This window comes from Cricetulus griseus, chromosome 7 (assembly GCF_003668045.3).
Source record: "Cricetulus griseus strain 17A/GY chromosome 7, alternate assembly CriGri-PICRH-1.0, whole genome shotgun sequence".
NCBI classification, from domain to species: domain Eukaryota; kingdom Metazoa; phylum Chordata; class Mammalia; order Rodentia; family Cricetidae; genus Cricetulus; species Cricetulus griseus.
Genome location: NC_048600.1, coordinates 93,598,614 through 93,609,577, shown reverse-complemented (window position 1 = coordinate 93,609,577; position 10,964 = coordinate 93,598,614). Strand labels below are relative to the sequence as shown.

The 10,964-nt window shown below is 44.5% G+C and overlaps 1 protein-coding gene across 1 annotated transcript in view; it reads left to right on the top strand.

Moving 5' to 3' along the window:
• Positions 1 to 7,823: 7,823 nt before the first annotated feature.
• Positions 7,824 to 10,964, top strand: part of Tefm (transcription elongation factor, mitochondrial) — a 6,383-nt gene continuing 3,242 nt past the window's right edge. The window contains exons 1-2 of the mRNA XM_027426525.2: positions 7,824 to 7,975; positions 9,518 to 9,972. Coding sequence (XP_027282326.1) covers positions 7,933 to 7,975; positions 9,518 to 9,972 — 498 coding nt within the window. The 5' untranslated portion in view covers positions 7,824 to 7,932. The remainder of the gene's footprint in view (positions 7,976 to 9,517; positions 9,973 to 10,964) is intronic.

Genomic DNA, 10,964 nt, shown 5'->3' with positions numbered 1-10,964 from the left:
TTTTAAAGCTTTATATTAGTATTTATTATATGTGTATGTGTGTAAAAATAAATCATTTAAAATATTTATTATTTATTTTATTTTATTTATTTATTTATTTATTTTTGGTTTTCCAAGACAGGGTTTCTCTGTGGCTTTGGAGCCTGTTCTGGAACTAGCTCTTGTAGACCAGGCTGGTCTCAAACTCACAGTGATCCACCTGCCTCTGCCTCCCAAGTGCTGGAACTAAAGGCGTGTGCCACCAACACTTGGCTTATTATTTATTTTTAATTTACATGTGTTTATTGGTATAAAGTCTAAAGGCATTGGATCCCCTGGAGGTAGAGAGAAAGGTAGTTATGAGCCACCATCTTGGGTCTTCTATAAGAACCAAAAGCACTCCGCTGAGCTGTCTCTCCAGCCCTAATCTGCTTTTTTTTTTTTTCCCATCAAGAATTAACAAATTTATGTCACAGCACCTACAGGCCAGTTTCCCCCTCCTACATAATTATCACATCTAAGGCCATGTGCGGTTGGGTAGATGGGAATGTTGAGTCTTAGAGGACCCCTACCCCTAGTGCCACTACCACAGTCCTCACTTCACCAATATTGGGAAGACAGTCAAACCCAAATGTGGTTCATAATTTAGGATGTGGGCTACCAGGATGAGAAGTCTGGAGTTGCCCAAAGCCTGTATGGGTGGTACAGTAGGTCTCTGGTGAGGTTATAGAGGCCACGCCTGAGTCCCATGGCTTTAAGTCATATCTGCACCTGTCCTGACCAGACATGTGGCCAAGAGGTGAGCCTTATTTTTCCTGGATTCTGGATCTGGAAAATGAAAATGAATGGATAGCTCCTTGTATTTCCCTGACCCTTCTAAATGTCCCCCAGAAAACCCAGTTTCCACACACCTCCAACTCCAAAGTGTAACTTGCTAAAATGTTAACTATGCAACCCTTTGGTTAGCCCTTGAGGTCTCTGCCATTGGGGTCTGACCCTGATGTCACAGACACAGTGCAGCAGCTGTGCTGTGCCTGTGGAGCAAAAGGACTCAGAAAAAAATCTTTAAGAGAAAAAAAAGTAAAAAGAAAACTGGCTTGCCAGGCGTTGGTGGCACACGCCTTTAATCCCAGCACTGGGGAGGCAGAGGCAGGAGGATCTCTGTGAGTTCGAGGCCAGCCTGTTCTCCAGAGCGAGTGCTAGGATAGGCTCCAAAGCTACACAGAGAAAACCTGTCTCAAAAAACCAAAAACCAAAAACAACAACAACAACAAAACTGGCTTTGTAATTTAGTGGAAGGGCATTTGCCTAGTACACATGAGACCCTAAGTTCCATACCCAATACTGACAAAAAGGGAAGGAAGGGGTGTGGTGGTAAGAGAACTTGCTGTGCTTGCAAAGGACTTAGATTTGGTTCCCAGCACCCACACAGCGACTCACAACTGCCTATAATTCTAGTCTAGGGATCTGACACACTCTTTTGGCCTCTGTGACATATGGGATAACATTCATTCACATAGATAAACCTAAGATGTTTTTAAAAGAAAGGAAAGGAAAAGGGGTGGGCAGAGAAAAGGAGAAAAGAATTTGGAAGCTGTTCCCTAGGGAAGAGGATTGAGCTAGAGGCTGTCATGCCCCCAGGTCACTGCTGAAGACTGAGACCAGAACTCGGGGGTGGGTTGAGACAGCCTCTCTGGGGTGCTCAGTCCAGACAGCAGCTGCTCAAGTGATGGAGAAGCCAGCATGCCGGGACAGAATGTCCTCTGTAAACAAAACTCCCAGGGCTCCTCAGGACACAAACATTTAGGCCTGGTGGAAGATCATTGCTGTCCAGCTAAGATGAGCCACAGCAGGCCTGGAAGAAAGCTTTCCACTACGTTCCCAGAATAGGCTTGAGATCTCCAGGGAATAGAGCATGACCATTTTGAAAATGTAAAATATATATATATATATATATATATATATATATATATATATTTGTTTTAGAATTTTCAAGAAAACCATAATTATAGGGAATTTGGAAAACACAATGAAAGAAAACATCATTCCCACTGATGGGGTCATGGATTGCATTGTGTCAGGCTGCCTACGTTCATTTTATCTTTGTTACTACCTCCAGTCAGAGACTAGTTTTAGGCCCACTTGGTGAACAAGGCAACTGTAGCCCAGAGACAGAGCGATTTAGTTACATTGACTAGTTACATTTAGTTACAGGTCACATGACTAAGATGAAGCACCCTTATTGGATGCAGCACTGGTGTTGGGGTTTGAATCCAGTTTACCTTGGCACATTTTCACCAATGCATCAGGTTGAGCTGTGAACCTAACCTCCCCAAAAAGGCAACGGCAGGCATTTGAGCTGTACAGTGCACTTATCAGCCCTGCTCCAAACACTCATGTGTGTGTGTGTGTGTGTGTGTGTGTGTGTGTGTGTGAGTCTCCTTCTGGTCTTTCATACATAACTTGATATGATCCAAACCATAGTTTCATACCATTTTACATTCCTTTAAATTTTTTTTAACTTCTTTAACTTTATTTTATGTGCTTGGTGTGAAGGTATCAGATCCCCTGGAACTAGAGTTACAGTTGTGAGCTGCCATGTGGGTACTGGGAATTGAACTCAGGTTCTCTGGAAGAGCAGTCAGTGCTCTTAACCTCTGAGCCATCTCTCCAGCCCCCCTTTTAAATTTTTTTTAAAGAATTTATTTATTTATTATATATACAACATTCTGCTTCCATATATATCTGCACACCAGAAGAGGGCACCGTATCTCATTGTAGATGGTTGTGAACCACCATGTGGTTGCTGGGAACTGAACTCATGACCTCTGGAAGAGCAGTCGGTGCTCTTAACCTCTGAGCCATCTCTCCAGCCCCCCTTTTAAATTTTTATGTGTCATATTTTTAGATTTTATTTAATGCCAGGCAGTGGTGGCCTCATACCTTTAATCCCAGTACTTGGGAGGCAGAGGAAGGCAGATCTTTGAAAAGTTCAAGGGCAGCCTAGTCTACAGAGAGAGCTCCAGGACAGCCAAGGCTACACAGAAAAACCCTATCTCAAGGAATGGGGGAAACATTCACATATTTCTAAGTTATAAAATTTTTGTTTAGTCCTTTTTTAGTTACATCTATGTATGTATGTATGTATGTATGTATGTATGTATTCACACCACACTTGTGTGCTGTGATGCATGTGTGGAGGTAAGAGAATAAATTGTAGGAGTCAAGTCTACCCCATGGCTTCTAAGGACTTAACATACCAGGCTTTCAGAACTAGCAGCAAGTGCCTTTACCTGCTGAGCCCTCATGCCGGCCTTGGCACTGACATTTTCTTTTTTTTTTTAAGACTTTATTTATTTATTATGTATACAACCTTCTCCCCCCATGTATATCTGCACACCAGAAGAGGGCATCAGATCTCATACTGGATGGTTGTGAACCACTATGTGGTTGCTGGGAACTGAACTCAGGACCTCTGGAAGAGCAGTCAGTGCTCTTAACCTCTGAGCCATCTCTCCAGCCCCGGCACTGACATTTTCACTCTGTGATTGTGCAATGCTGGGCCTTGAATCCAGAGCCTCATTCTGGATAGAGACACACACCCCAGCCAGGTTTTTACCAATTGGCCAACACACCCTTGACCTCACAATCCTCCTACCTTAGCCTCCTGAGTGTTAAGGTTACAGGTGTGCACCACCATATCTGGCTATGGAGAACTAATTTTAATGTCTACAAAGTTAATTTGTTCCAAGGAAAATTATCTGAAAATCAAAAGAGGGAAATGAGAAGGAGCTGATTTCAGGAGGAAGGTGACCACTTTCATTTTTGAACAACTTGGTTCTGGTTTGCAGTGAATCCTGAGTATGTGGTTGTCTCTTGCTCTACCACCTCCAGTCTCCGGTCAAAGTACAACTCTGAATAGTACAACTCTGATGAGGACATTTCCTCTCAGTGCTATTAATCATTAGTTCTGAAGAACAGGCGATGCTCTGATGAGAAACTAGCACTAACCGAGCCTATATTGTACACAGGTTTTCTACATCCAATTTCTTGGTGTTATCAGCAGCTCTGTCAGGCAGGTACTTCAGTCTCCAATTTCCAAATGAGGAAGCTGAGGCTCAGACAGGAAACTCTCGGCTAGCAAGTGCTAAGTTGGGATTTGCTCAACTGTGACATCTCTCAGGGCGCCACCAGTTCTCCTAGGTGTTTGTTTCATGTGTGTCACAGAGCTGCTGAAATGAATCATGGAGGATTTATTCTCTCTCAGTCCAGGAGTCCAGAAACCTGCAATCAGACTGTCATTGAGACTCTGCAGGAAATCTCTTGCATGCCTCTCTCTGACCTTCAGGCTACTACCTTCCTTGGTATATAGATATGTCACTCCGTCATCACTAGGCATTCACATGGACATGTCATAAGGACAGCAGGAATTCTGGAATGGCCATGGCTCCAGTCCAGTGTCATCTCATTTTGGGGGTGGAGGTGTTTTGGGATAGGATCTTGCTATGCTTCCCAGGGTGCTCTTGAAATTCTAGGCTCAGAGGATCCTCTCACCTCAGTCATCCAAGGACCTGGGACCATGTCCCACGGTCACTTTCACTCTTTTGATTGTGCAGTGCTGGGGTTTAAATCCAGAGCCTCACGTGTGCAAGAGTTACTCACACTCCAGCTTGACCTTATTTTAACTAATGACATAGACAATGACCTTGTTTCCAAATAAGGTCGTTCTGAGGTACTGGGAGTTAAGATTTCAATATACCTTTTTTTGAAGGATGTAATTCAGTCACAATGCCCCATTAAGTAGAGTTAGGTTCTAGAGTGAAAAGGTAGTCCTTTCTTCTTGGATTAGAAGCTTAAAAAAAAGATTTCAGCCAAGAGGTGGTGGCACATGCCTTTAATCCCAGCACTCTGGAGGCAGAGGCAGGCAGATTTATGTGAGTTTGAGGGCAGCCTGGTCTTCAAAGAGAGTTCCAGGACAGTCTCCAAACCTACAGAGAAACCCTGTCTAAAATAAATAAATAAATAAATACAAATTAAAATTAAAAATTATGTGTGTATGTGTGTGCTGGGGGCGGGGTGCCAATGAGTGCAAGGTGCCCAAGGAGACCAGAAGATCCCTTGAAGCTAGCATTCCGTTTGGCTGTGATTTGCCTGATGTGGACGCTGGAAATAGAACTCAGGTCCTCTGCAAGAGCAGCACTGCCTTTTAACTGCTGAGCCATCTCTGGAGCACTTACTCTGAAGTTTTACATTTTAAAATTCATTCGTGTGTGTGTGTGTGTGTGTGTGTGTGTGTGTGTGTGTGTGTGTGTGTGTGTGTGATGGGATTGTGCACATGCACATTATGCTTGCATGGTGGTCTGAGGACAATTTATAGGACTTGGTTCTCACCTGCTACCAAGTGAGTCCCAGGAATCAAACTCGGGTCACCAGACTTGGTGGCAAGACCCTTTGCTCAGTGAGCCATCTCACCAGCCCATTAAAACAAAAATTCTAAAATTAAAAATTGAAATGCTGCGGGGCATTGGTGGTGCATGCCTTTAATCCCAGCACTAGGGAGGCAGAGGCAGGCAGATCTCTGTGAGTTCGAGGCCAGCCTGGTCTCCAGAGCGAGTGCCAGGATAGGCTCCAAAGCTACACAGAGAAACCCTGTCTCAACCCCCCCCAAAAAAAAAGAAAGAAAAAGAAGAAAGAAATGCCATTCCAGCATGCCTACTGTCCTTCTGAGATGTCCATGTGATTGCCTAGTAATGAGGAATGACATATCTATATGCCAAGGGAGGTGGTCTAGAGGCCTGAAGGTCAGAGAGAGGCATGAAACAGATTTCCTGCAGAGTCCTTGGAGGAAACCAACCCCAGTGCCATTCTGATTGCAGATTTCTAGACTCCTGGACTGTGAGAGAATAAATTTTTCATGGTTCATTTAGCAGCTCTATGACCATTCACATATGAAATGCTCTTTTGGTTGTTTTGTTTTTGTTTTTCGAGACTGGGTTTCTCTGTGTAGCCCTGGCTGTTCTGGCACTTGCTCTGTAGACCAGGCTGACTTCAAACTCATAGAGATCCATGCATCTGCCTCCTGAGTGCTGGGATTAAAAGTGGTCCCAGCATGGTTGGAGAGATGGCTCAGTGGCTAAGAACACTAGCTGGTCTTCCAGAGGTCCTGAGTTCAATTTCCAGCAACCACAGGGTGGCTCACAGCTATCTGTAATGAGATCTGGTGTCCTCTTCTTGCCTGTAGGGGTACTTGCAGATAGAATACTGTATATTATAGTAAATAAATCTTTAAAAAAAAGTGTTTCCCACCTCTGCTGGGTTTATTTGTTTGGTTGGTTTTTTAAGACAAGATCTTGCTGGAGCTGGAGAGATGGTTTAGCAGTTAAGAACACTGGCTGTTCTTATAGAGGACCTGGTTCAATTCCCATTACCCACATTGCAGCTCACAACTGTCGGTAACTTCAGTTCCAGGGAATCTGACACTGTCATACAGACATAAATATAGGCAAAACACCAATGTGACTAAAATAAAAATCAATCAATCAAAAAAAAAAAAAAGATAAGAACTTGTTATGTAGCAGTCTGACCTGGGACTCAGGTTTGATTGCAGGAATGTGCCACCACACCAGGCTCTCTTATGAATATGAGAGCCTTTTTTTTGGGGGGGGGGCGGGGTTCTGAGACAGGGTTTCTCTGTGGCTTTGGAGGCTGTCCTGGAACTAGCTCTTGTAGACCAGGCTGGTCTCGAACCTACAGAGATCTGACTGCCTCTGCCTCCTGACTGCTGGGATTAAAGGGGTGCGACACCACTGCTCAGCCATGAATACCTTTTATTTTAGACTTATTTATTTTATTTTACGTGTATGAGTTTTTTTCTACATGTATGTATGTGTACCACATATGTGCCTGTTGCTTGTGGAGGTCAGAAGAGGGTGTTGGGTTACCCTGCAACAGGAATTATAGATGGTTGTAAGCTGCCATGTGGGTGTTGTGAACCAAAGCCAGGTCCTCTGCAAGAGCAAGTGCTCTTAACGGCTGAGCTGTGAAAAACATTTGTTGCTGTCTTTTGAGACAGGGTCTCAGTCTATAGTTTAGGAAGGCCTCAAACTCACTATATAGCCCAGGCTGGATTCAAAGTCATCGTAATTCTCCTCATCCTCCTAAACGCAGGGATTGCAGGTTAGCTACCATGTCTAATATAAACACAAACCTTCCTCCTGAAAGCCGATTAAAAAAAAGAGAGAGAGAGGTAAATAAAGTACCCCAACCCAGCTTCTAGCAAAAATCCTTTCCCCCGCCCCACTCTTCTTCCATCTCCCAGGTTCATTTTGCCTTGGCAAGATAATCACCTTCCGACTCCTCTTGCTCTTTTTACTAATCCGGCCTTACCTTGGTTGCAAATGACACCCCCCCCCCCCGCACACTCTTTTTTCCCCCAGAAACCCCCTCCAATCTGGTTTTGCAACTAAAACGCAAGCGTCCTGCCGGACTTTTTCAACTGTTCCATTCCACATTCTAAGGATCAAATGTGGCTCCAGAGTCTCTTCCCTCCATCCTTCTCAAATGGCCAACAATGCCCAGCGTCCAAGTGATCTTCTTCCCTTTCCTGTGCATCTTTCCTAGTTACTCCTCTCAACTCAGCACAGGGTTATCTGTGCGGGTAAAGCTCCCCCTCTGTCCGCTCCAGGCTGTCTCTGTGTGTCCATGAGCCCAGAGAAGTCTCGCCCCAAAGCGGATCTAAACCTGGTCTAGTCCTTTCCTTCTCGGAGATCCCGCCTACGCGTTCTGAGACCATTAGCTATCAATCACTAGGAACTGAGGGGCATCTCCCTGTGGTTGGGCCTCGGACCCTCTTTTCCCCCGGAACCCTTCTGCCCAGCCCGAGTCGAGCGCTTTTATTTGGAACACACGCAACCGGAAGTTGGTGGAGGAAGGCAAGCGGGAGACAGCCTGGCGATGGCTTTGAGGACTAACCTTGCTTCCCTCATCAAGGCCGGAGGTAGGGGTTCTTGAGCACGAGGTTGATTGCTTGCCTGCCATTAGCCTGTGACCTGGAGTGTTTCTTTTCTGTCCCTTGTCCAGCTCTCCCGCGTGGAGTTGTAGGGGAGCTTACGGCGTTCCCTGCCCCGGAGACCCGGTGCTTCTGTGGCTCAGGGTCCGCGTGCGCCCCTATCCGGGCCGGGCTTCTCGCAGTGGATTCAGACACTAACAGTAGCGTGTGCTGGCTGCATTTCTTTTCTGTGGCCGTTAAGTCAGAATGACTTCCTACTGTTTCACAGAGTTATCCATTGCATGGTGTATGCTTTGCTTGCAAAAACGCAGTTGGAGATATTGAGAAATGTGCAGAACAAAATAAATCCCCCTCAACCACTTAGTTAATACCACCAGCCCCTGACGCCCCAAACAAAGCTCCATGTTGCCCAGGCTGGCCTGGAACTCAATGTAGTTGAGGATGACTCTACTCCTGATCTTCCTGCCCCCACCTCCCAAGTGCTAGGATTACAAGCGAGGACCATCACTCGTGACCAGTTAAAACATTTATTATAAACGTATAAGATTGAATTGTCTTTAGTTCCATCAGATGAGAAACTAGTGAACACGGAAGTGGAGAAAAATCTTAAACGATGTCACAAAAAAGAAAAAAAGATCCTCTTGCTTTAATGTGGATCTCTGAGTTCGACGCCGTTCTGGTCTGCAGAGCGAGTCCCAAAACAACTAGGGCTATACAGAGAAACCCTGTCTCAAACAAGCAAAAAACAAAGGAGAAAATTACAAATACCAGAAAGATCAGACATTTGGAATAATTTTAATTAGAATGAAGTGGTGCTAGAGATAGACACCATGGCTAGGCAAATGCCTATTAGAGATCTGCCTGTCTTTGCCTCTCAAATGCCGGGATGGGCTCCACTACACCTGGCAAGCTACCATTTTTTATTTTAACTAATTTATTTTTTTGGAGACAAGGTCTCATGTAGCCTGGACTGGTGGCAAGCTTACCAACTCTCAGTTGCTGAGATTATAGATATGTGGTTACAATGCCAGGGAACTACAGTTTCTTCTGCACAAGCCAGGGCCTCTGTGCAGCAGTTTCTACCTGGTGCAGGTGGATTACTGTGAACTCAAGGCCATCCTGACCTACATAGCAATTTGAGGCATGATTGGACTATCTAGTGAGACCCTGTCTCAAAACAAGCAAAAAACAAACCCCCCATCACCAATAATCAAAATCAAACAAAAAAATTTCAAATGATAGAGATGATTATTAATTCTAAAACTACTCTTTGTTGTATTTGTTTTTGATACAAGGTTTCTCTGTATCCCTGGCTATCCTGGAACTTGCTCTGTAGAGATCCTCTTGCTTCTGCCTCCCTAGTGCTGGGATTAAAGGCATGCTCAACTACCATGAAGTGTAAACACTTTTTTTAAAGACAATTCTTTGTGATAACGTGGTTTATATGCAAGTCTCTGTGACTGTACAAGCTTGGAAATTAACACTCAAAGGAGAACATTCCAATTTAAATTTTCTAAATTTTCCTTTTAGGGAGGTGGAGATGGCTTCCAGTCTCAGAGTACTCATCCCTGCCTCCGGTCCTAAATAATATCTGCTCTAGGAGAAAATCTACTGCACCTGAGAAAATTGTTGCCAGTGTTTGTGATACAAAAGGAAGGACGCCTGAGAAGGCACTGGACAAGCTCTTCTCCCCGGAACAGCAGGCCTCTATCTTGCACGTGTTGAATACAGCTTCTGATAAGGAACTGGAAGCTTTCAGACTGCTCCGTGGAAGGAAGTCCGTCAATATTGTAGAGCACAGAAAGAAGTTTGGGCCATTTCAAAGTTTGGAGAGTTTGACAGACGTGTCCTTGATCCAATATAAAACTGCTGTTCAAGTGTGTAACTCCATTCTTTGTCCAGAGAGTGGAAGGAAAAAAAAGTCACAGGAGAAGTGGCTGCTGGGGAAGTTCATCAAACCAGGTGTAGAGAGAGAGAGAATTAAGGTACAGCTCCCCCACTACCTACCCTTTGAGAACGTATGCTAGAAAGCACCATTCCCAGTAGTGGGTTAGAGACGATTTTTTTTTGTTGTGTGTGTGTGTGTGTGTGTGTGTGTGTGTGTGTGTGTGTGTGTGTGTAGGTCAGAGGACAACTTTCAAGAGTCCGTTCTTTCCTTCTGTCACATGGGTCCTTGTCAGGCTTGTTGTGAGGGCTTTAACCCTCTGAGCCATCTCACTGGATCAAAACAAAAACCTTTAAGTTTGCCGGTGTTGGTGGCGCACGCCTTTAATCCCAGCACTCTGGAGGCAGAGACAGGAAGATCTCTGTGAGTTTGAGGCCAGCCTGTTCTCCAGAGCGAGTGCCAGGATAGGCTCCAAAGCTACACAGAGAAATCCTGTCTCGAAAAACAAAAAACAAATAAACAAACAAAAAAACTCTTATCTATCGAACAAAATGAAAGGTATAGACAGTTGGCAGGTTGGAGGGAATGCTGTGAGGTAGAACTTGGGAAAAGTTTACTGAGAACTCAGTTTATTTGGAAGAGAGGAAACTAGGATGGCAGGAAGAAGAGGGCATTCTGGATAGAAAACATGAATAACAGGAAGTATGTCTACACAAGGTTTAAAAAATTACCTTATTATTTTTGTTATTGCTTTTGTGTGAGTGGGTATGATATATATGTAGGGTGCTCATGCCATGGGGCATGTTTGGGTCCCAGAGAGAGAACTCAGATTATCAACCTTGGTGGCAAGTGCCTTTTTTTTTTTTTTAAGATTTTATTTATTTATTATGTATACAGCATTCTGCTTCCATGTATATCTACACACCAGAAGAGGGCACCAGATCTCATAATGGATGGTTGTGAGTCACCATGTGGTGCTGGGAATTGAACTCAGGACCTCTGGAAGAGCAGCCGGTGCTCTTAACCTCTGAGCCATCTCTCCAGCCCCCCTGATGACCTCTTACTGGCCCATATTTTTTATTTATTTATTTA